Genomic DNA, 26,541 nt, shown 5'->3' with positions numbered 1-26,541 from the left:
CTGGGGTAATAGAAAACAGGCTTTTCGTTTTACAGTCTAGTTCTTCCTCATTGTGACTCATGCAGTATAACCAAGCAGCTGTCTTTGGAACAAGAGGTTTCTCCAGCTAAAGATTACACCAAGCAGAAGTTGCTCTGTGTTGTTGGTCAGTTCAGTTCGCAGTGTGAAAAAACACATTCAGAAAACATGCGACACTGGAATGCACACCCTCCGCTGTATAAAAGGCTCAAATCTAAAAGATAAAGAAAGTAAAACCATAGAACATAGAACAAAGTTTGGTGTTGGAAAACTATTTTTTGAGCCCTATTTTTTGTTTTTTGTTTTTTGCTTCTAAGCAATGGATTTGCTGCCCCCTGGTCCTACTGACTTTGGGCTGCTGATACAGGAAATAATGTTTGAAATGAATAAATCTATGCTTTTGGGGAACTGAAAAAACCCCCCACATAAAACTACTTCTCATGCCTGAGGACACTCCTACCAGCAGGTGTTGTGGTTGCAAATAAAAACAGATATAATGTAAGAGAGTGAATTCATCTATGCATTTTATTTATGTGAAAAAGCAGTTTGCTTCAATTGATATTTCATCGCTTTTGCAATCTTTTTATATTCATACCATAACCCGTGTAACAGAAATATCAAAAACTGAAAGTTCAATACTGAATAGAACACAAGGGTGAAATTAAATGCATGCGGGAAAAAGAAGCATACATGACACCATATTGCACATGACAGGATACATGTTTATTAGCGGTAACATTTCTCCTCATTCATATTTAAAATACAATTTTTACATTCTTTCAACTCCAACACCTCATATGCTCCACTTCTTAGAAACAAAAGCAACCATCTTCTCCTCTCCAGTAGCAACAGTCAATGTCATGGTTGATCACAAGAACAGAGGAAAGCGAGATGATTGAAGATGGTGACAAATGAAATGTAACACATTCCAGCACACATTTTGACAAGCAGAGGTGCTAGTACCCCCTTAGGACTCCTTTTCCATATGTGAGATTATTGATATTCATAGCAACATTAATGCGTAATGATCCACTTTAATCATTAGTGCTTTATTTTCTTGCATCCTCCATTAGTGAGAATAAATTAAAGAGGAAGTAGGAGACGAAAAATTGCCATGCTGCTGTAATCGTAAATCTAACAGCATCGTTAATAAGCCTGTGAACATAAAGATTTGAAAAGGGACTGCTGCACGTTGCATAAAAAGTTACATCTTACTCTAAGTTCAGAACAAACAACATATACATCAGACCAAAAAAACTGGCAGTGTGTGAGATACCAGGAGGAAAGATTCATCAGTGTCTGCTTTTTTATTTCTGCAATCAGAACAAGATACAGAGCAGCAGAGTGTGCAGTCTAGTGGAAATGGGCTAGGACACAACAGGGAAAGGTTTAACACATAAAACACAGGTATTTTTTTTTTTATTTTTACACACAAAGCTGGACAGAAACATGCTTCAAAATAATATAAGTAACTAAAACACCAATGGATGAGAGACATAATGGTTATTTCTCACAAGAAAGCATAAATCTACAGTATGTGTTTATTGTCTTCAAAGCCGAAGTGCAATAGCCATCATGACTTCGCTGTAAAAATGTCTTCATCCATAACCATGTGCAGGGCTAAGAAGTCATTATTCCAAAAAGTACCGTAACTTTTCATCATAGCCACATGTGGATTCACTGTGCCAAAATCCTTATGAATTTTTTTTTTTTTTTTTAAAGACACAGACTGGCATGTCCTTCATTTGTGCAGCAAAACGCCTTATGTAAAAATTTTAAGAGCAGTCAGAGGTGTGTACAGGGTGTATCCAGCTGAGAGGTCTTACTGCTCTGTGGGACACACATTGCGATCCTTACAGCAAAAATAGTGGACCACCACACCATTTGGATACCTGGCAAAGGCACTGCGCAAACAGAAGACAAATATGCATTATTTTAAAATAATCAAATGAGAAAAGAAAAGAAAAATCATCAAAATGACACCGGACATACCTGTTTCCAATCTTCTTCTTACACACCCGGCAGGTCTTCTCTTCAGTAATGACACACTTTACCTGCTGATGAAAGATTCGCTCTTCTTGGACCTACAAACACAGCGGCAGAGGGTTAGATTATTGTGTGCATCGTAGTGCATAGACAATTTCCTTTTCCAAAATATTTTCTTGGGGAAAAATCTACAGGACAAAACAAGACCATGTATACTGCAGGTATTTGTATAGTACAGAAAAACAGGACTAAGCACTGTGTCTCTCCAGTAACTTACCCTCAGGAACTCAGCCTGCAGCAGACTCTTCAGCACCTGGTCGAAGCGTTTCCTCTGGGCTTTCTCCTCCAACACACTCTCGAGAAACACGCGGATCTCTTTGATCTGAGTGTTCGCCGGAAGCAGATTTATAGCCTAGCGAACAGCAAAGATAATAAAATGACCTTCTACATTTACTTCCTTATATGATTAAGCCATATCAAACATACCTGTATTCTAAAAAAAAAAAAAAAAAACCCCTCTGTGATGAAAAAGTAGGTTTTCTGTGAATAACTGCATGAATGTGTGGGTGTTCGTATCGTGTCGTGATTCACTGACTGCCCCAAAAACATATTTCCATAACGATTTCTCCTAAACATAAAGCCATGTTCCTCCATTTTCACAGATTCAAAGGTATTTGGACAATTGACTGATTCGTAGTTTCATGGCCTGATTCCTTGCTATTTCATGACAAATTAAGAAGGTCTGGATCCGATTCCAAGGACTGAATTTGCATTTGGTAGCTGTTCAACACTCCAAAGAGATGTTGATGCAAGTGAAGCAGGCCATCATTAGGATGAAAAAACCAAACAGACCTATAGCAGGAACTAGAAAATCCTGGTAAATTCTTAAAAAGAAGGAATCCGCTGTTATCCACTATGGATAATCACAGAATTTCTTTCCTTGATGAAGAAAAAAACCCTTCACAACATCAGGCCAAGTCAAGAACACTTTCCAGGAGGTAGGGATATCCTTGTCTGCAATCAAGAGACGGCTTCATGAACGTAAATACAGAGGGTTTACTTCATGATGACCAATAAGAGCACTCAATAACAGAAAGGACAGACTAGACTTTGCTAGAAAATGTGTGGGAAAAAAATTCTTTGGACAGATGAAACCAAGATTCAACCCAAACTGAACATGATTTACACTAACTGAAGACTAAACTGAGGGCAGAAAGAACCACAAACAAGCAGGAACTGAAGGCGGCTGAATTAAAAGCATCTCAAGGGAGGAAACTCAGCATGTGTTCCAGACTTCAGCCTGTCATCGACTGCAAACTATTTGCATTTAGATAATAACAATAATCCTTATATTTATGATTATGTTAGTTTGTAAAGTTACTTTGGAGCATGTAATTTCTAAATAGTCTATCTAGCTTTATTTCAAATCAATTCTGGTGGTGTTCAGAGGCAATATAATGAAATTTGTGTCTATATCCAAACACTTAAGATTTTATGACTGTTATTTTTCTGATTACAGCAAAGTCTCAGAATGATTGCTAATGTTACTTCTGTATAGATTTGCTGTAAAAGTGACAGACAGAAATGATCGTTTAAGTGCTCGTTTAATTCAGCTGAATGGAACTCAGATGTTTGTGGCTCTACAGTCCACACACGTTGTGCACAGCTGGAATGCAACAGTGAACTTGATTCTCTGATTTGACATCCAAAGTTGTGGTCTGTCCCCTGCATGTGGCCCTGCTTGAGCCAGGCCTCTGGGTGGCAGCCAGAGAAAATAAAAGCAACATCATATAAAACAAACGAGCAAGGGAGCCTTTCGATGGCAGATTCATGCTCTTTGTTTTAATCCTCACATACTTGGCATATAATGCACGTAATGATTTATAGCAGTCATATCCTGTTGCGCATCATTCAGCTTTTTATTGTGTAGAGTGACAGGACCTTTGCATAAGAGCCAACAATAAGGGCCTCGCTGGGGAACAGAGTCCTTTAGGATACTGTATGTGACGCTCTCTGGAAATGCCACTATATCAGTACTGGAAAAATTCCAGACAGCACTAATTCCAAAGACATGGACTAGTCATGAGGAAGTATAATGAGCTGTAGAGCTACAGAAAGATTTTATATTATAGAGTCTTAGTATTTAATGAGAGACAGAAGAATGCTTTCAATCCATTCCATAAACATAACCTGACTAGCAGCTGGACAGTGAGATTCTCACCTTAGTAGTGTTGAGCTTGCTGTGGTGGAGCTCAAGGACCTGCAGGGCAGCCTGAAGATTAGCTTGGGGCTCAGACAACTCCATCTTAATAGGACCGAGACAGTGTGCGTCTGGGGGAGACAGGTACATGCGCAAGAGAGACAGATACACCTGCACAGAAGAAACAGCAGCGGCGTAAATCTTTGAAAAATGGGAACCATAAAAAAATGCTTAGGACAGCTTTCCAGATAAAGAGTATGCGTCTGAAGTCGAGCATTTCACAAGATTTTTCAAAGTTCACCGAAACATTCTTGGATTAAGCTGTAAATCAATCGGGAATGTATGAGAATAGCTCCATAATTTTTGTGCAACACATAATATAGAGAAATATATAATATATATATATATATATATATATATATATATATATATATATATATATATATATATATATATATATGTATATATATATTTTATATATATATATATATATATATATATATATATATATATATATATATATATATATATATATATATATATATATATATATATATATATATAAGCTGAGGAGTTTGTGTTAAAACTTTCGAAGTTTAGATGTGTGAAGCATCTGTGCTTTTATAGACACTCACGTCTTTATTTCCATCTGATGACTTGTCATAATGTCTGTGACAATACCTAAAGAGGGAAGTGGACAGTCAGTCAGTTCCATGTATATACGGTCCATTACACTGAATAATGTACCAATTCCATTTGCCTTAGATAGACAAATAGTGACACTGAAGCATACTCACTCTTCAGCCATGTGTGTGTCCTTCAGTATATGCACATATATAAAGAGCGCCTGCTCGTGTTTTCCCATGCGGCCCAGAAGTAGGGCTCGCTCCTCCAACAGACCTGAGAATAAGCATGACAAGGGGAAGCCAGACACATATTACGTGTCTGATTGCAGTAAAGACGTGACAGTCTCTCAGATCGAAGGCTGAAACGTTAAATTTACCATCAAATGGAAAGTTACTGATGAGAATCTCTGGCTCGTAGTATCTTGAAATATCCAAGAAAGACAACAGCTTGTTCCGTAACTCTCCAAGTTCTCCTTCCTCCTTCCCTGCAGCCACAGCTGGGACACCTATTCACAATTACAAGGAAGGATAAAAATAAAATAAAAAAAATAAGCAATCTTACATTGCTAGAGGGTTCTCTGTAAGTAAGACCATAAATAAAAATGCACACTTTATTTTAAAGCGACAAAAAAATTTGTGTTGCATATTTATTTATATGAAAAATTAATTTCCTAAGACTATAAATCAAAACGCAGACGACTTTAAAGCAATAAAGAAAAATAATTTGTGTTGCATTTTTAGAGGGAACTGAAACGAAACTAAAAATGTATTTTCTGTAATACTTGCTAGCTGAAACATACAGCAGTTGTCACAATCCGCTTCCAGCTGCATTCATTAACCCATGTCTGATAGAGAAGTGCTATCAGGAAGCTAACAGCTCTCACCCTCAGGCAGTGAGTTGAGATACTCTTTCATCAGCACTTGTACTCTCTCCAGGTAGAGCTGGATCAGCACGTTGTGGAACTCAGAGCCTGTTTCCTCCCACACATAGATAATGTGCTCCAGATATGGCACGGCTAGCTCCTTAAAACCCTCCTTCAGGAAGTCTAGCACCTTGTCTCTGGGCAGCATTTCTACTTCTGTAAGGTCTTCTGTAAAAATCTGTTGCCAAAACATAGTGGAGATAGTTAAAGAGAACTCTGGTGGCTTTTGTGCACTGTTATCAATCCTTATCAATCTGTGTCACCTGTCATCCTCATGTACATTACTGGTGAGTATGTTGGGGTGTCACCTACAGAAAGCCACTTGTGTTGGCTTTCTAGCTATAGACAAAGCTAATCATTTTCCCAGCTCAAATACAACAGACAAAAAGATATTTTTTGTCAGCATGGGGATCAGGGAAACAACCTAGGGCAACCTGAGCAAATAATTCCAAACCCTAAGTATAACTTTTTTTTGTTTTTTCTGTACAATATGCCATCATGTTTGGTTACATTCATGAAATTTCTTTGATGTACTGCACACTATGCACTTATGTCATTCTCTCTACTATCTAGTGTATGAATTTTAGAAGGATAATATCATCTCAAATGGAACACTATTATTTTGTGATTTAGATTCAACACGTATTTTTTACCAACCAGAAGTATAACAGGTTACCAGTCGATGGCAAACACATTTGTAATGTAATTCCATACATCTAGCTTTAGCAGAATACAGTGAATTTTTAAAACAACTGGTTGAATAAGTGAATAATCATTCGGGTCCCTGAAGTTCCTCTTTTTGGAATTTTCGATATGAACGCACTACTCATATTATTTATACTTCAAAATGGCATAGAACAATGTGATTTGGCATGCACCTTTCCAAACTCGGCATTACATTTAGCAAACAACTTGATTGTGTACTACCAAGAACAATGATGCACCCTGGGAGAATCACTGCAGCAATTGTACACAATACTGTACCACTACACCTCTCACCTTGAGCCCATCCTCTGGACAAATCTTCAGCACCCAAGGAGAAAACTCAAAGATAATGCCCAGATTCTCTACCCCTGGGAGAGAAAGCAGAGTGCAGCAGGTTGCGAGTATGAATGATGAGAACAAAAATATTGAAGATCTCAGGACATTTTAAATGAACACTTTTTATTTAGGCAGAAGGATAATTAACCTGATGATTACATTTCAACTCCAATTTTAGGAGGGACAGAAATGTATCAGAGAATTAGTACATGGCTCTGAATTCACACAGGTATCCGGTCACACTGTTCTTTTCGGTTTATCAGAAAATCGCAGTTAATATGAACTATTTTCTACAACAAAAGGTGGGTGTAATGAGGCTGCAGTGTTCTCTAGATCACGAACGTGTGTAAATGTTGAAACTGTGTGTATAGTGGTAAGCTAGAAACACTCACCCAATCTCTGGAGATACTGCACTGTCCTCTCATGACCCTTTAGAGGCGAGTTGGCTTTAGTAGACTGATCCAGCAGGACCTGCAGGGCTACAGATCACCATTTCCATTAACTACCATTCATTCAGAGATCTCTCTAACTACTACTTGATATTACAAACGCGTGTTTTTATAGAATGGATCTAACCAGACGTATCTGACAGCAGTTTGAGTGACAGGTGGAATACGTGGCTAGTTTCAATACATGAAGGAAGAAGGGCAGTGACTTCAATCAAGTCTTTAGTGCATTGCATCACTAGAACAGTTTGCTACAGCATCATGATTAAAAACATGCGGTGAACGATCATCAAGTACTGGTTAACATCCAAATTATTTAAGATACTTCTGCCTGCATGAGACATGTGGATATGTCAAACATCTGTGAAGCAAACAGGCTTGGACAGGACAGAGAAACACAATTCTAATTAAATTATATTGGTTTGGCCATTATTATTCAAATCTGTATCTCCAAGGTTTATTTATCCTACCTAAATAAAACACCGTCACATATAAATGATATAAATGACATATAATAAAACATCCCTGCATATAATCTCTATATACATCTCTTCATGACTGCAATGGCAGAAAATTAAGAGACTGTACACCATGGCAACAAAGACTCGGACACCTTTCGGCTACAAAGATCCATACTTTAATCAAACTGCCGTTCCACACTGCTAGCTTTTGTATTAGGAGTAAAGACCTGCACAGTTATAATTATATTAGCTTGGCGGGACCTGGTGTCCTCATAACCAATTTTCACAACTTGCTTTTCATTCTAACACACTGCTTGTGTTCTCTAGTTAATTCAAAACATCCACCAACATGATCACCGAAATATATTTACCTTGCATGTAATAATACAGAACTAAAAATGCATTCTGGTACATGAACACTGGAACACTTCTTCTCTGAAACCTTACACAGCAGACTTAATGAATGTGGAAAGAATTCATCTTTTGACACTCTCTTTTCTTGTTACCCTGCCTTGTTTTTCCTCTAGATGCTTTTCTAATCTTCAGGTGCTTGATTATAAATTAAATCAAGGTCAGGTACAAATAAATGGTACAGCTGCATCCAGTGAAAGTTTACTGGCTGTATATCTGTTCAGAATAACACAAAGAGACTTGTTTTTGCCTAAAGCTAGGCACAATCTAATTAAATCATTGTGTTATATTTCACAATGTGCTGCATAAAAACCCAGCAATAAACTATAGAATCCAATCTCTCCCTCTGTAGTCTCCCCAATATCTTCACCTGCCAATTACCCAGCTCTCCTCCTTCAACCCAGCTGCTGACCAGGAAGGGTGAAGACTAACAAAAAGCTTCTTCCAATACAACAGCATCGACTGCATCACAAGTGCTTTCTACCTTCTTCTGCATATATGAGATACTTGTGATTTGGCTTAAGCTAGGAATAAGGAATCCGATTAGGTCCATCTCCACCTCCTAAATGCTTGGTTCAGACCCGAAATGCATTTCTATAGAGTTATTTATTCTCCATATGTAGAGAATGCATATAATCTATATTTGTTTTGGGTTTATAGACCATACACTTTACACGTTTTAATGCTGTGGGAGGAACATCTGTGTCTGCAATGTTAAATTTACCCTTCTGATGCAAGCCCTTCTTCTCATAAAGGATGATGAGCTCACTGTACTTGTGGGCCTTCTTCAGCACATATTCACTCTCCTCCACATGACAGTGATTGTTTTCTAGACGCAGAAGAGGTGACACCAAGGCCACATTGGTCTGAAAACAGAACAAAGTAACAATCCCTGATCACACTACAATCAAACTATTCCGATGTCCCTTTGAGGTTAGCAAAGCAGCCTGGTGTGGAAGAGGTAACCTTACATGGAGGTAGCATTTGAGCAGGGTGGTGTCTATGATCTGAAGAAGCTTCTTGCGGCTTTTGATTGTAGGCGTGCCCTCCACGAGTGGGGATGGGGTGGAAGGGTCAGAGTCGTTCAGCTGCTTCACCAAATGACTGCGTTTCTATTTAATTCAAAGAAAGGATGGTTAGTTAAATGAAACTGAAAAGCATTGCGAATATCTTATGATGATTCCATAAAGCCCTGTGCGTGTGTGTGTGTAGACCTGTGTTAGGTAGTCAATGAGAGCCAGGTGAGCCTTCTCCAGCTCTACTCCAGAGAGTGTGGGCAAAGGATTAGGGTAATGTAGCTGTTTACGGTAGTCAGAGGGCAGGAGGTCTGGATACAGCCCAATCACATGAGTTGGATCTATAACAGAAGATGGGACATTCAGTTTCATCAAAATTGATTCATTTTAAGAGGCAATTTTCCAGGACATTTTATTGATGCCTTAGGCTTAGGACACTACAATAGTATCACCTGACATTTGGGTTTGAAATCAAAAGATGAACATAAGACAACAGCTTTCATTTTCTTAGAATTGAACTTATAGGCAACATATTAGGGAATTAGGGAACCTGGCTTGTGAAACGAGGCCGGAAATCTGTAAAAAACATGAAAATGCCTAATATTGTGCTCGGTATTAGTGAAATGATATCTATATACACACAGATAAGTTTGAACATAGCCTGATTAATCACCATGCATAAAGTGATATAAAAATGCATCTAGTAATAATAGGTCTGTATATTTCCATAACCTACATTTTGTCAGTGTTTTCAAAACAACAGTTTAATATATATTGGGAATACGTTGAAATTGACATAAACCAGCTCCTCACCTGTCCCCAGCTTAGCAAAAACCTGCATAGAGTCATCAAAACGCTTCTGACAGAAGAGGTTAAAGGCATACAAATTCTGAATATGGTGAATCTGCTGCTTCTTATCACCATCTGCGTCGTCCTTCATCTTCTGCTCGGGAAAAATAAAGACAGAAGGAACATGGTGAAAAGGGAGATGGTTCTTATATGGTTAATGGGTTATGTACATTTCAACTAACGTATGGTTCATTACAATGCTCATGATGTGTCATGTCTGAACCCTACTTTCTGATGCAGGGAAAAAAAAATTATGAAGGGAAAATAAAAGTGGTAAGTGGTTACGTAAGCGTTGGTGAAGGACTCGTCAGGCAATGATTTTGAAGTAGTTTAACTGTGATGATGAACTCACTGCGAGCTGAAGTGCCAGCTCAAACTGTTTGTCCTGTAGGAGCTGCCGAATCTGGCTTGCTATGGAGACTGGCACAAGTCGCCAGACAAAATGGTTGCTGGCAACGTACACAATATTGGGCCTGTAACCAAAAAAAAAAAAGTTAAAATAATATTATGAGGCTGATCGAGATTTGTGAGTAATTCAATAGCACAGATGACATCATTCGATTTGATTAAGTTCACTGTGAACGCCTTCAGCATGAAACGTCGATAATTTATTTTGAAAAGTGTGAATGTCTCACCCTGCAGAAGTGATGAAGCGTGGCCTCTGCAACTCCACACTCTGTACCAACAACCTTGGTTCAAAGGTGCGAATCTCCACATAGCGTGGCAGCACAGCTATAATGTAAGGAGGCTGGTGCTCTGAAGGGGAAGAGAAACAAGACTATTTTTGGGTGACTGGAAAAAAAAAAAAAAGCAGAATCCGCTTTGAAGCTCTTTAGATTTTGACAGATTAAAAATAACACAATATTATTTATAGCCTAATGTAACAAAACTAAGGCAGAAAAATTACATATATTATTTAAAAAAAACAAAAAAACAAAACAAAAGACCGAAAAGAAAATTAAAATGCAAGAAATACTCTGAGAAACATGTCGGAGTCTGCAAGTATCATGGAGGCATTCTATGAATATAAAATTCCCTGAGTCCTATGGGGCAGAAAATCCATTTGAAGCCAGGAATGGGCAGGTCTCCAATCACCATGTAATACATGCTTCAGAGAGATCCAGAGATTTTAACAGAGCTTTTGCACATACTGTGAGGAGGAAAATGTTGAGGGCTTGTTACTCTCCTGTATGATCGATATATATCAGTGAGGAAATTCCACTAAACATAACTGAACTTAAAATCATGAATTCACTTTAGAAGTAAAAGGTGGCTACAACATATAAATATGGCACAAAAATGTAACACTAATCCTTAACTTAAAATGCCACGTCAGCTTCTATGGCTATGTTCATGGTGACAGCCGGATTTAATTATTCAAAAATGAAACTAAATAAGATGTTTAATATTATATAAAATATATAAAAAAAAACACTTTAAAGCCTTTATTTGCATTACAAATCACTAACAGTAGTGACAATGCTTCAGTAATGTATAGCGTTTACCAGGCCAATCCAGAATCCCTGTACCTGATAACTACTGCTGAACACAATAACAGTTCCATGATCATTTACATTAATTTATAAGGATCTTTGCATTATTTTAGGAAATTGTTTATATACCAGTTAACAGTGTTATTGTACTGCAGGTGTCTGATGATTTAAGCTGGCAAAGCATTTAGGCACACAAGATAGCATATCTATATCATACCCATTGCCACAGGGATGTCAGTCCAGTTGAGGGCGCACTTCTGTGTGCAGGTTCCTTCCTCATTCAAGACAACAGTGAGGTCATCCTGACCAACAGCTACTTTTCCATCAGCCAGTGGTGCAACCAGTGGCTCCAGTTGCTTCCCTGTTGGAAACAGCTCTTTAATTGAACCACGTCCGTCCATCTAAAAAAGTCAAAGAAAAAACACTTAATGCAAGTAAGAGTTGATGTAATGGGTTTCTATTTTTGTGCAACTTTTTTGTGCAATGTGCATGCACAGACAAGTGAGAAAAAAGAAACTAAAGAGAAAAAAAGAAACAAAAAGTAAAAACTCTTTTCTGTTAGAGCATCTTATGCTGTAGGGCATTGTGGTGCTATGGTTTGGGTCCACGTGCCCCCTTAAAAAGGTAGGTTCATTTCATTTCTGATCAACTTTATCCTAGTAGGGAACATTTCTGTCCAGTTGGGAGTGATGTCATACAGGATGACAAATGTCCCCATCCACAGGGCATGAGTTTTGATGACAATGGTGATGATCACAATAGTTTGAACATAAAAATCATCATAATCATTAGCATCATTATTATTATTATTATTGTTGTTGTTATTATTATTATATGATATTGCATTTGCAGTCACCAAATCTCAAAACAAATATACAGCTAGGGGTCTATGGATCTACGTTACAGCACTGTCTGAAACACAGAACAGCAAATAAGGAAATATGTTTTGAAAGAAGAATAATGTTCCTGCCTCCACTAAAATCCCAGAGACTTGTAAAATGTCAAGTAACACCGAATCTGTTTCTGGCAGCCTGTGGAGGCCCAACTTATTACTAGAAGTCATTATTTGTGTTTTATTTATTTTTTTTATTACCTGTCACCATTATACAGATTTGACCTACCCGAATCAAATAGTAGTCTCGCTTGAAGCCCACACATATGGAATTTTCACACCAAGCCATGGACTTCGGAATATCAGGAACTGCAAAATCACCCTGCCACACAATATATATGTTCTTAATTTACATATCTTTTACACATAAAAACAGTGATTAAACTGTATAGTGGTTTAATGACAACAGCAAACCTGTAATTCATGGAACTCTCTGTCCTTCCAGTAATACAGCTGAAGCTTTTTCTTGACAGCAACACACATCCGCAGCTTATCTTCACCTGAACTGGGCTGCTAAAATGGGGAAATGAAAATGTATATACTCAACAAAGGTCAGACAAATATGGACAATTGCAAAGAGTAATGGCTGATTTATTTCTGTTGTGTAGTGCAATAAAACTGTGGGGGGAAAAAAAAACAGAAAAGGGTTTTCTTAATTATTAGATCATCACTTATTTTCAGATTATTATTTGATGTCACTCTTGTAACACTGCAGGCTAAATTATACTAAAAATCGAGATATCATAAAGGTGTCCAGCTTTGAAGGTAATAAAAATTATTATAGTGATTAAACTATATATATTTTCTTAATTTGGCTATATTGAACCAACTTCTCCATACACACCTGCAAGTCACAGGCAAAGAGTGTTGCACCCTTGGCCTTCGATACCACAGTGATCTGCTGAAACGTGAGCAAGTCATGGACATGGATATTATTCTCTGGAAAAAACATAAGCAACAAAAATCATTAAGTGAGACAATGCATACAGCACTCACACCTTTGACAAAGACCACAAACCTAATAAACCTAAAGATGGTAAAGAAACTGCACCGGACACAAAAAAAAAAAAAAACTTACCCAGGAGACTGACCAAAATCTTGTACTGGGATACGACATAGAGCTGATGACAGAAAAAGAGATAAATTCAGAGACATCATCATCATCATCTCATCACCATCATAACACTAGCAGTGATGAAAGAAATTCACATGTAAACAGACTCATCATGAGACACAAGACATTTCTTGTTTCATGAGAATTACTTACGAAAAAAATCTAGAAAGAAACTGATTAATGTACATCAAAAGTTACTGTGCATACCTGCTGGATCTTCTTGGAGAAGTTCTTGTTGGATTTCTCTAGTGTGACCTCAAATCTGTTAGTGCCTATGAGAGATGAGGAGACCACGTAAATATAAACCGAAATGCTAAACAAAATAGAGGGACAAAGCTTCAACAAAAAGTGAAAACAAAACAAATCCCAACCTGCATCCTTCTTGATTCTGTAGAGGAGGAGATGACCTGGTTTAGTCCCCACCAGGAGCCAATCCTCTGTGTAAAAACAACACATTGAAATGTCAAAGGTCACATCTGGACATAATCAGTGAATCTGCAATAGTGATGCAATACTGTTTACAACAACACAGGAATAATTACTGCAAAGTTCCCCTACTGAGAAGGAGAAGTGGCAGCTCAGAGTTTACGGCTTTGGGCTACTGACTGGAATGTGGTCAGTTTAAATCCCAAAGAGTCTTAACCCTCAAGGACTCAGTTGTAGGCTGTCTCGACTATAAGACGCTTATAAAGAAAGGACTAAAGGTAAATTAAACAGGTCAACAGTGCCCTGAAAGCCTGTTTAGGTATTGGTATTGATCCCTTTCTCTGTAGGTCACCATCACTACTGTGCATAATTTGGAAAAGACGCTTTCATTAGGTTAGTTCCGTTATAAAGGGGATGTGAACAGAGATTATAGCTAGAGGATCAACAATGCACAGTGATATTTGCACACAGAAAAACTTCAAGCGATCGTAAAGCTCCTAACGAGGAATAGCATGAGTATTTACCACACAGAACTGCCCCAGTGTGTTACTTACCCCAAGCTGCCAGGCAGTCGATCTGGAGGGGCAGTTTCTCCAAAATAGGCACGGGCTCGTAGGCGTCATGCATTACGACGACTGTTATAACACTGTTTAATTACTTTAACACAAATAACAAAGAAATACAACTGCGTAACTAACTAGCTAGCTCTTGAGAGCTAGTAAAATCTCAAACAAATCTCCAAAGCTAGCTAGCTAAGTGCAATTCGCTGGATAATCTATGCATTACACTTAACTTGGTGGACTTTAGTTTAACTGATTAGTGTCCAGATCATCGTCCTGTGTTTCCTGGTTGGTTAAAAGAAGTGAGATATATCCCCAGGAGGGACCTGATAAGCGGAAACACAGCGAGTGAGTTAGCTACTCTCTCTGCCTGCCATACTACATCTCCGATGTCAACAAGCTCTGACAAGAACACATTGCTCCAGCGAACTGATGTACTTCATCCCATATTTTTTGACACGACGTTGTCCGTGTTAGCCTCGGATCGTGTCCTCAAATTGTTTTGAGCCTGTCAGACTGTCAAAGTTTCAGCGCTGACAGTTCATTATCCAACTAGCTAACTGCTCGCGTAAACTGTTTTGCTAAAGAATCTGAGCTTCCGGGATGCTTCAAGGCGTGACAGACACGTGACCTGCGTCATCTATCACAAGGGTTGAATTTCGGGTTCCTCATTCAGGCTGATTCGTTTGCGGTGTCGATGACTTAAGCTAAAAGCACGAAAACCCTTGCAGGGTAACGTGCACTTTGCGAGCATTTAAATATAACCCATTTATGCAAATTTGTACTATTACGCCATTTTAGTGCGGGTTTCTTTAGTGTGTGTGTGTGTGTGTGTTTTTATATAGAAATTGTTATTTCTAGTTGTTCTTCGACAGACCCCAAACCTGTTACACTTTGTAGGTAAAATGTACAATCAGAAAGAACTTCATTAGTAATGTTTACTTACACCGATCAGCCATAACATTATGAGCACTGACGGGTGAAGTGAATAACACTAATGATCTCCTCATCATGGCACCTGTTAGTGGGTGGGATATATTAGGCAGCAAGTGAACATTTTGTCCTCAAAGTTGATGTGTTAGAAGCAGGAAAAATGGGCAAGTGTAAGAATTTAAGAGAGTTTGACAAGGACCAAACTGTGATGGCTAGATGACTGGATCAGAGCATCTCCAAAACTGCAGCTCTTGTGGGGTGTTCCCGGTCTGCAGTGGTCAGTATCTATCAAAAGTGGTCCAAAGAAGGAACAGTGGTGAACCGGTGACAGGGTCATGGGTGGTTAAGGCTCATCGATGCTCGTGGGGAGTGAAGGCTGGCCCATGTGATCCGATCCAACAGACGAGCTACTGTTGCTCAGACTGCTGAAGAAGTTAATGCTGGTTCTGATAAAACTGTGTCAGAATATACAGTGCATGATGGGTCAGGGCTGTTTAGGCAGCAAAAGAGGGACCAATGCAATATTAGGCAGGTGGTCATAATTTTATGCCTGATCAGTGTATACTGGGTAGTTGTTCCAATTTGCTCTCAAAACAGCCTCAGTTCCTAATGGCATCCTGACTCTATCATCTGTGTGCATCAGAAATTGAGTCATCAGACCAGGCTACAGAACTTCTGTTAAGATTAAGAAGTAGTATGTGTGTGTTAAAATCCCAGAACTTCCTCAGCTAAAATATCAGCACTGAGACCACCACTTGAACGACACACTAGTATCATTGAATTGCTGAAAATACTATTTGGTCAGTGCTGTCTAATTGATGAATGTTGCAGAGGGATGCTACAGTCAGTAATTATATACCTTCAGACTAAAAAGCACCCATAACTGACATACCTATCTGATATGGCCAAATGGTCTAGACACAAGCAAATATATTAATGTAGTGGCTTAAACTCATCATTCTTCAACTGTAAAAATGAGTACATGTAAATGATTACAAGAAGACACAGTGGCAAAAATCATTTAATATCATTCAATAATTCATTCACACCGTGACATTTAAAAGTAAACCAAAGGAAGAACCATAATAATGAGTTCAGATGTGTTTTATAATTTACGATGCACTGTGGCATGTATAAAAATGTTGAGCAGGCACACCTCACCATAAATTAAGAGCAGGGGTGTGGGTGAAGGTTTTCATTCCAACCAAGCAGAAGCTACATCCGAGTCTATTAAAAGCCAAGATTATCTAATTTAACAGGTGGAATCAGGTGTGGCTTGATTGGTATGAAAACCTACACCCACACTGGCCCTTACTGGATAAGTCTGGACACCTTCTTTAGATCAGCGTGGCAAGAAAAAAAGATCTGAGTGTCTCTGCACAAGGTTTCATTATTGGAGTACAGGCTGCAGAAGCTTTAGTTAGTGACATCTGCATTTAGATCTATGTAAAAGGCATCAGTAAATAGAGAATCAACTGGAGGATGAAGTTCAGACTCACGTATGAACAGAAGAAAAACACTGAGACTTATTTTTCCTATCACCTGTTTGCAGCTGAGGCAATACAAATATAAAAATGTCCATATCAACAAATAACTTAAGCCCAAAATAATGCTCCTCAGTTATGTAAAAAATATCTGTATATAAGCTCTTTAACACAAAATTAATAGACATAATCATTTATTATTTCCAGTGACCTGAATTGCTAAACAAAGAAGGCAATTTGTGAGCATGTTGTGCAAATTTGGCCAAAGATTTAAACCCATACCTAAACACATTGAAGCGGAGTGTATTGCTAGCAAGTCTTTGTAGCTGAAGAGCTGACGTTTATTATTTTCAGGATCTTTCTGTTATTCCTGCCTGTGTATGAAGCATATCTCAAGTGATATGAAATATACTCTATAAAAATAATTAGAGATATTTGAATAAATGTTTGTAGAGTCATTTCTAGTCAATTGTTTTTTTGTAAATACATTTCTTGTAAATATCAGCACTATTCTTGTAAGATTTATTCACTGCTAAGCGTGAGTGGAAAAAAGAGGAGCAAAATATTCCACTGAGAGGACAGTTTCAAAGCTGGGGCTCATATTGTCCTTAACAGCAGGCTACATAACTGTAGCACTTACAGGCTTACATCAGAAAAATCTGAATTTCCTTCTTACATCCTGTTTAAGTGCAGAGTGCATGTTAGAAGAATGGCTTCAGTCCTCTCTTCTAATGTGAGATGTACAATATGAAAGTCAATATTAGCCAGAATTACAAATTAAGAATTCTAATCACCAGTAACTTTATTTGAAGTTCACCAGCTGGCGAAAGACCCACTTCCAGTTTTTGCACTCATATAAATAATATAAATATTTACCTCAAGTCATGGACCCTAATTAAATCACATTTTATATTGTTCAGAAAGTCCTTAGCTACCATGATGAAATCAATCATGCTTTCTTTTCCATTGTCCTATTCCATCTTAGATCTCTCCAGCTTGGTTTTGTGAAGTTCCTGACAGAAGAAAAAGAGTAAGATGTAAACAAAAACAGCATGCCTTGCACAATAATTCCACTGTACTCTCATGATGAATAAAAATGATCACAAGTCACGCTACCTCTTCGTCATCCAGCATCGCAGGCAGATTTCTGTATAAAAAAGGGACATGTATAACACAAAAAAACTAAACAATAATACATGTCCTGTTCTGCAGGAAACGTAAAGAAGTTATGGAGATACTGTAATGCTTTTATTAAGATGTCCAAATGAAAATCATCCTAAAAACATCCTTAAAAAAGTGTTACTTCACTGAAGTCAACTACCCAGAACAACAAAGCAGTATTATTTTCTCTCCTATTATTATCTTGGTTACAAAATGCTATTGTGTTGAGATGCTAAAGTCCTGGTTGTGGATGTCTACTCACACATCAACCACAGATGTAGGAATGTTCTCTTCCACCCATTTCAGGTCTTCATCCTGGGAGATCTACAGGACACACATCACGGCTTAATTGCAATACACTGATGATTTGAGACGATTAGGCCAACCAAGCACAATCAAACCTAAAATAAATGTTTGTCATTTAAAAAATATCTATAATGCTCCTTCTGAACGTTTGCCTGTACAGTAATACTATTATAGATGCACTAATGAACCGATCTGAAAACAGATATACAAAATAAATGTCATTCTCACGTCTTTGTTGAAGAATTTCTGACTGTCTGCGTCAGACTTTGCTCCTCTCATTTTCATTCCCTCTGAAAACAAAAGATGCAACAAAATTCAAATGAACCAGATGTCCAAATAATCATATGCTTAATTTAAATGCAGCGCTGTTCACTTTGTTCACCTTTCAATGCAACAGCAATAAACGCACGTTTTGAAGTCAATATTTGACTGCAAATCGGAAAAATAAAATGACTGATGTGAAACCTCAGAAAACAAGCTTATCTCAGGCGATTTTCAGATCCAAAATAAGAATGGGGTAAAAATGTGACCGCTGTTACTTTGACTGTGGTATGGTTGAAACAGATGGGCTTGTCTGAGTATTTCAGAAACTGCTAATCTCCTAGGATTGTCACACACCAAAGCCTACACGAAAGTCTAAAAAGCTTACACAAAATGGTGGGACAAAACAAAAAAATGTCTATTGAGAAGTTTTGTGGATGGAAACACCATGCTGAGAGGGAGAGGGGTCTGTGGAGAACGGCTAAGCTGGTTCAAAATGAAATAAAGGTTAAACTCACATAACCGCTCTTGCTGAGCAGAAACAGGAAGTCAAGAAACGGAATATGAGACCACATTGCTCACAGGCTCACCCAAAAATGGACAGCTGAAGAATCGAAAAATGATACTTGATCTTTTTTCAGTTATCAACAGTCCAGCTTTCTGTGAGCCTGAACCCACTGTAGCTTCAGATTCCTGTTCTGCTTGTCAAGGTTGTAAATTTATTTTGTTTTTTTTTCTGTTGAGGAATGAAGATCTTTCTGAATATAAACAACCTTACCAAATGCTTCATTTAGCATAGGCTCCTTTGCATCTTCATCATCATCCTCATCAATTAGTGGGGAATGAGAAAATCTAAATAGAGGAAATTCTTATTAAATATCACACACATACACGGATCGGGCATAACATTACATTATCAACATTATCATTTCAATCCTTTTCTGGTGCAATACGTTCTATATCTATCGCATTCAATACATTCTTCTAACCTTTGACTATTGACCGAGGGTCGTAGCAACACCATGATGACCAGCAGAATGGTGGAGAAGAGCAGCCTCCAGAAAGCATCGTCCACCCACAAGTCTCTCCAGCCCTGACGAACCAAAAACATGTGACACTCAGAAATTCTAACAGTCTCATAATATCACAGCCAAGTAGATGTAAGCTAAGCTACTTACTGACTGACAGTCCACAAACTTCAATTGTCTGGTCGTCCATATCATGAATATGATGGAGGCTGCACATATAAAGAGAACAGAGAAAAGAACAGAGAGTATAATGTACAGTATGTCTTATATACTGGCTCACTGACACAATAGCACAGAGAAATCCAGCTCACCCACAACAGAGAAGATGAGTGTGTTGGTAAAGTGCTGGTATAATGAAAGCTTCACCACATTTCTGCGCAGCTTTAGTAGCCGAGTCGTTTGAGACAGACTGATGAAAATGTGCAATTCGCAAGTTAAGGATTTTGACAATTCCATTCTAACAGATTAAACAGACAGAAATCTGAGAATTATAGAATGCAAAAGGAGAAACAAACACAAAAATTGAAAGAATATATTTCTACTTGGAAGAATTCCTCAATATGATTGCCTGTCCACACTTCTGTGTATGTGCACAAGTGTAAAGAAAACCTGTTGTCCCCTATGGCTAATCTAGCTTTTTGGAGCCAGATCTAGTTACTGGGTTGATAAATGGTTCACATTATACAACAGGATATTACAGTCCACTAATTTAATTGTACAGGCTCATGTCCATTATTGTTCGAGTTTAAAGTGTGCTCATTTTTCGATAACAGCACCGGTACATTTCACTGTTACATAAAATGACAATATTCTAGAAAGAATTTTTTACATTAAAACTGTTACCACACTTATCATGGATCAGTCAGTCTGTGGTGGCATGGCAACACACAATGCTCTATATTGCTATATTGCTTAATCATCACATTTAAAAATAATTTCTTTGTGACCCATTTTTGTTTAAATGGGTGAGTGTCTATTAAATGTTGTACTTTTCAGAAGTCTGTGGCTACATGGATGGAATGGCAGTCACCCTGCCTCTTCCTGTGAAAAGAGTTTCTTGCTGACATTTAGTGAAGAAAGTACCAGAAGGTTTTAGGTCTTGCATGTCATGCATCTTTTGAGTAAAGTCTTAACAGATAAAAACATCTTTTGTTCAAGGCTAGAACCTAGACTCTTTATAGACCATTACACCCTTCCTGCAAACTTATGAAATTACTCTGTAACACACACAAACTAACAGCTGTAGTCTCAAGCCTCTGTGATGCAATGTTTTGTTTGTGTGGTTGTGTGGACTGGCCAAGGCAGGACTTTGTCTCATAAAAAGGATATCCACCAAATGACACAGGAATCTGTAAGAGAGAGACTGAGACTGGCAATCAGAGCTACTGTGCCATAGAAGCCCTGCAAAGATAGCAACAAGAGAAACATGATCTCTAAATGAATATATTCTATAAAAACCTAAACACACTTTATCTATGAAATGGATTGAAATGCAAAATCAGCTGACTTACCCCTGTTACCCTAAGAACACCCTCCACAGAAGAGAAAATCAGATAAAGCACCCCTACAGCCACTAGCCTGGGTACTGTAGTCCCGAGCCTGGGTCTGCGCCAACAACAAAGGAAATACTCAAACACAGACTCAGAATCGAGCTCATTATAACTTTTATTCATACATATGAATGAATTTCAGGAAAACTACAAGTCAGAAGTGCAACATTTGAACTGTAAATGTTATGTTACAATGACAAAATTCAGCATCAGAGAAAGTTTATGAAGGGAGAATAATAAACTCAAAATGGTGGCCGTATTATGTTGAATAGAGTCATAACCACCTTCATGTTTAAGACATTTATAGAAATCCATCAAATTCTTACTCTGACACATGCATAGATATAAAGGGTTTGGGTCTGTGGGTTTTGAAGAAATGCACATGCACAGTGTCCAGAGCAACAGTTGTTTTTTTCCCCAGCCAAATCCAAATTTATATGTATTTATATAATCCAAATTATATATGTGTCCCTCCCCATTCAAGTACACAGGACCCTGAACACCAAACAGGCAGATTTTACTAAAAGAACTATGGATCTACTCACTTCACGATGCCATAACCCAGACTGACAATGATCAAGAGGATCCGAGCTAGGGATCTTTTCAGTGCAGACAGCAGTTCGGCAAAGATAACAGCACTTTTGTCTGAAAATGAAGAGGGAGATATTATTTAACTACTGCAGAATGGCAAGGTATTGGATAAAACCAGATAAAATCACATTACTGACTGTAAGCTCCATGGTATGTGATGCTTTGGTACTCAGAGTAAAACACTGCTTTTTCCAGCATGCCCAGGATGATCACAGCGCCGATCCAAAACTGGATCCTGAGCAGGTCGCGCCAATAACAGGCCAGCCAGAGGAGCCACAAAGCACCGAACAGCACATACACGATGCACATAGTCATGAAGAACTGTTAGAACACAGAGAACACAAATTCACCTCCAGTTATTTGACCTCACAGACTTCTGTGACTTTTATTGCTGTAATAACTTAGCACAAAACTCATTAAGACTAAAAAAGAGGGACCTTTCTAGAGAATTAATTCTTTGTGGCTGTTTCAAATGACTCAAACACTCCATGACTCAAGACTCACCATCATTAGAGGCCAGTCAGCTGGTGAAGAGTAGTCATGAGAACCCTTCATTTTTACTGTCACTGTAAAAACGCACACACAAACACACAGGCTTCATTTTCACATATGCCTTATCACTGTTAGGAAGCTAAGCTGAGTTACTATAAAAAGGTTAAATACATACTTGTAATTGACAAATGGTCAATTAAATCGCTAGTTGCATCCCCATCCTCTGTCTCTTTGCGCCCTCTACTGGCATCTAGATGTTGCAGTGTTTGGAACTTCACAATAAACATATAGGGACTGTCTGACCATGATTTGGCAGCCTCGTTAAGATGCTGTATAGAACATAACACAAAATATAGCAATCATTATCATTTACCTACAAACATTGTGTGAATTTTGTACACCTTCGGCTTGAACAAATGTTGTCTTAACACTATTCTGCTGAAATGTGGAACTTTCATGTAAGGGTTTGAGCAATGATAAAGAGCTCACCGGTTTATCTTCCAATACATATCTGGTCTGGTTAATGCTCTTGCCCTCCTGTAAGTAATGGATGCATAATTAGCAAGTTAGGCCACTAACGACTTTCCTCTCAAGCCATATACATAGTGTAAAAAGTATATATAGTACATACAGTAAAAATAAAAGTGTAATGTTGTCCATCAAAGATTTAACTTTGATCTACATACTTTATATAATATATCTACATTTTACCCAAAAGTATACCACTACAAATAGAGCCAATAAATAATTTTCTTAAATCTAGGCAAAAAAGAAGAAGAAGAAGAAATTCCTGACTCCCTTACTTGAGGCATGAGAGGTAGAAACGGCTGAAATTCTTTATAGAAAATCTGCAAAACAATTATACAAAAAACTGTAATGACGCATCATATGATGAAACAAATCTAACAATTAGATATTGCATTATATATTTTTAAAAAATTACACAGACCTTAGGGGTGAAGAGAGCTGAACAGCTATCAAAGTAGACATAGCCTTGGCTATAGAAGCCACTCCAGTCCTCCTTTAACATGTGATCCCGACCAAACATGGCCTCTGCTGCATTGTCCTACAGGAGGCAAGTTTCAGAGCTACAGTCAACAAGGACTAACTTCCTTTTCCTTCAATTTCTTGTTTTCTTTCATGTGTCGTTTCTGAATTTTCAGAATTCAAACTAAGACAGCTTTTATTTAACATAAGCAAACAATGAGTCATTAAATGCCCACACAAACACACCCTGTTCTTATGCAGGACCACTTCCTTCCTGTGTGTTTATCTGGCTTGGAAAAGTGTGTGGCATCTTATAGAGTTAAAAGGTTTATTTCAAGGGAGTGTGATTTGAGTTTATAGACTTTTGCTTTGCTATTTGTCTTTCCTATTGCAAGAAATATAGCTTTTAAACTAAATTTCTAATTAATACCCAGATAATGGACTAAAACAATGCCAGGAAATTTATCCACTCTACAGCTACAGCCTGTTCTACATAGTGACAGGACATGAGCCATGAAAGAGGAAAGCCTTGATAGGAATTTTTCTTTCCACTAAACAAGTTCTAACCTCATTTTATTTCAGTAATCAGTATGAAATGTACAGGTCATGTTTGACAGGTTTAGCCACAAAGGAGGATAAAGTCTCAGTAACTAGAGCTACAGAAAACAATACAGGTCATGTTGCTTTTTTTTCCATTTGTTTGCACTTCCAGGAATGTGGATTTGCTGACCCATTTTGTCACACCCTGCCCAACTTGCACAAATAAAAAAGTGACATCAATTTTACTAAAACTGAGTCTGGTAAGATAAACTAGCATAGTAAATAAATCTCTTTTTTTGTCTAGAGCTTTAGCTTTGTTATTTTAGTGCATTGTTATCTTATACTCACAGGAGTGCTGAATACTTCATTGTAACAGATGGATGAGCGAAGATACCAAGTAACATTAAAGGCCAACTTTTTCTGGTCACATGTTGCCAAATCTCCCTGAACTGTGTAAAGAAGAAAAGGGACTATTAGAAACACTGACCACATTGTTTTAAGGAATACCTGCTTCACAATAATTCAAAGACTTCATCCGCATAGACTAAGAAAAACAAAATTAAACATGGCAGTTTTGTATCATTCTTTGGGGGAAATATGATTTTTTATTTTTTTTTAAATGTCCAACTTGTCTAGAACTTACAGTTCAAGGAGATGGTGGTGTTGGAATACAGAGTCTTACGAAAAACGAATTCCTGCGGCTGAAAAACAAAAATACAATGATGAATACTACATTTCTGGAGCACTTTGACTACAATGTGTTGTAAAACTAGTTAAATGACACTCTTTGACCAAAATTACTCTTTAACCGAAGAAAAAAAAAAATTTTGTTTTTATTTTGTCTCTAGATTTGTGGAATGTGAAAAAGCTATATTACAAAAATGAGTGACAAGCTGACAAACTGTCCTTAACACATCCTGCTACAGATAATAACTTGAATACACAACCTGCTCCAAGTGTACTTACCACAATGATCCTGCTTTGCAAGGATGTACAGTTTAAACCCGGATTTAACCCAGAAACTAATTTGTGGCTAAACCTATGATCAAGGTTTACAGAGGAGCTATACTGCATGTGACCCTCTAGTACAGGATGTGTAATCTGTAATCTTTTAAATGATTTACTTACTACATTTACTTCCTTTTCTGTCTTTAACATGCCACACAGTTTACGACTGCTAGCCTATAAAGATTTTATTTTCCTAAGACATGCATACCGAAAATTTGTATGTGTGGATTTATTTGAAGTTGCATGGGAAACTGCGTTTCCATGGGAAACTGAGACCAGACCAAATTCACACAAAATGCGTCAATATGCATGCTAAGACCATGAAAATACACTCAGGTGTCATTAAAAAGCAGTCCCAATGTCAAACATGTGTACATCAAATACATAACTCAAGATAGCTTTATATAATGCTACATATTTTAAATTCTGAGATCAATAATTATCATTGCAAAATGCAGTGTAAAGGCCACGTTTCATTGTGCTTTATGATAATGAGGGGGCGTGGCTTCGGAAGCAGTTTGCATATGACAGCAGTGACGCTTCCTTCCAGCTCATCAGTATAGACAGACTTAAGTCTAAGTTCGCGTAGTTTATTAAAGATTTCTGTTTAAGCCTGATCATTAACTCAAACGCCTTAACAAAACAGTTTTTAAAAAAGTTCAGGGTGTACAAGCTTAATGGTCATTTCTTATAGTGTGTCTAACTGATTTGTAATAAATCTGTACAAGTCGCCTCACACTGCGATCGTGTATAAATCCTTAAACATTATACATAGTAGGTAGACAGGAAATGGCAGCTGTTATCGTTGTTAGCAAATTGAACTTGATTAGCCAGCAGTCATAAGGAAGCGTCCATCTATACCCTCCAAGTTTTTCGTCTTGAGTGTTTCATATCGTCAAACTTACCAAATTATCGGTGATTAGTATATTCCACAAAGCGAGTTCCGCCCCGATTGTATGGCGCAGCGATAATAAAAATAAACCCAATGACAGAAACACAGAAACACATGTCATTTTCAGAAAGCTTCCTCGGACTCGCCAAGCTTTACTCCCCTATGAAAGCAGAAGGAGGTCACCATCATGTGTTTACACAGAATCAACCAATCACAGTGCATCACAGCAGCGCGTGACTTAAGGGGCGACATTCAATAGTTCAAGTGTATCGATATGAGAAAACTACTGATATACATATGTGTGAATATGTGTTGTCGTAGTTTTTATTTTATATTGCAGTCGAGAATAAGACTGGCTGAAAGTTTACTAAGTTATGCGCAGCCAAGATATCATGGTGTTGAAAACACAAGTTAATGCGTGCACGCGCGGTTGAATGCCGCATGCCGTCTGGAGCAGTTCCGGGTGTGGATTTTTACCTCCAGGATGAGCAGCAGGCTGGGGAGAGGGGAAGGGGTGGAGTCATGAATATTTAATAAGCGCGCAGAGGCTATTCGGAGCACACTTGAAAAAAGCAGGCGCTTCATTTATTGTCACACAATTGGTTTTGGTGTATTTTTCAAAACGTGCTATACAGTCCATCGCGTGTGTTACAATACTTTGCATGTTACAAAGTTGTTGAAATAAATTGAAGAGGTGAGGGTATGTATTTAAAACAAAAAAAGAAGATCAAATGAGAAAAGGAAGTTAAATGAAAAAGGTGGGTGGGATAGAAATAAGGACCATAAAAGTAATCATTAACAGATATGTTAGAATGTATATAATGTGTATATATACACCGATTAGGG

At 37.9% G+C, this 26,541-nt stretch overlaps 2 protein-coding genes across 3 annotated transcripts; both read right to left on the bottom strand.

Annotated features, from left to right (window-relative positions):
• Positions 1-603: 603 nt before the first annotated feature.
• Positions 604-15,075, bottom strand: vps39 (VPS39 subunit of HOPS complex). 2 transcript variants are annotated; one of them, XR_009205789.1, is made up of 25 exons: positions 14,457-15,075; positions 13,848-13,913; positions 13,684-13,748; positions 13,441-13,483; positions 13,207-13,301; positions 12,777-12,875; positions 12,592-12,684; positions 11,688-11,871; positions 10,613-10,733; positions 10,330-10,450; positions 9,942-10,071; positions 9,327-9,469; positions 9,084-9,224; positions 8,837-8,978; positions 7,187-7,273; positions 6,753-6,826; positions 5,715-5,931; positions 5,208-5,336; positions 5,002-5,104; positions 4,840-4,885; positions 4,226-4,375; positions 2,282-2,416; positions 2,011-2,102; positions 1,764-1,922; positions 604-1,716 (listed from the first exon to the last, which is right to left on the bottom strand). XR_009205789.1 is itself a non-coding variant. In XM_058399439.1 (24 exons), the coding sequence occupies exons 1-24, from the start codon at positions 14,527-14,529 to the stop codon at positions 1,841-1,843; spliced, it is 2,631 nt and encodes an 876-aa protein (XP_058255422.1). In that variant the 5' UTR covers positions 14,530-15,075; the 3' UTR covers positions 604-1,840. The 2 variants fall into 2 exon arrangements, 1 of the variants encoding a protein (XP_058255422.1); XM_058399439.1 differs by having other exon boundaries at positions 604-1,922.
• A 1,335-nt stretch (positions 15,076-16,410) lies between these two features.
• On the bottom strand, positions 16,411-26,111 carry LOC131359774 (transmembrane protein 87A-like). The gene is made up of 20 exons (XM_058399871.1): positions 25,709-26,111; positions 24,439-24,496; positions 24,144-24,244; positions 23,218-23,334; positions 23,072-23,116; positions 22,758-22,805; positions 22,444-22,597; positions 22,281-22,342; positions 21,914-22,097; positions 21,731-21,830; positions 21,147-21,240; positions 20,965-21,036; positions 19,947-20,055; positions 19,786-19,844; positions 19,597-19,700; positions 19,386-19,459; positions 18,575-18,636; positions 18,303-18,364; positions 17,996-18,026; positions 16,411-17,892 (listed from the first exon to the last, which is right to left on the bottom strand). The coding sequence occupies exons 1-20, from the start codon at positions 25,814-25,816 to the stop codon at positions 17,851-17,853; spliced, it is 1,686 nt and encodes a 561-aa protein (XP_058255854.1). The 5' UTR covers positions 25,817-26,111; the 3' UTR covers positions 16,411-17,850.
• Between the last annotated feature and the right edge of the window lie 430 nt (positions 26,112-26,541).

The sequence above is a fragment of the Hemibagrus wyckioides genome, linkage group LG09 (genome assembly GCF_019097595.1).
Source record: "Hemibagrus wyckioides isolate EC202008001 linkage group LG09, SWU_Hwy_1.0, whole genome shotgun sequence".
In the NCBI taxonomy this organism is placed as follows: domain Eukaryota; kingdom Metazoa; phylum Chordata; class Actinopteri; order Siluriformes; family Bagridae; genus Hemibagrus; species Hemibagrus wyckioides.
Note: the sequence above shows the minus strand (reverse complement) of the source record. Positions and strands in the feature narration are given on the sequence as shown.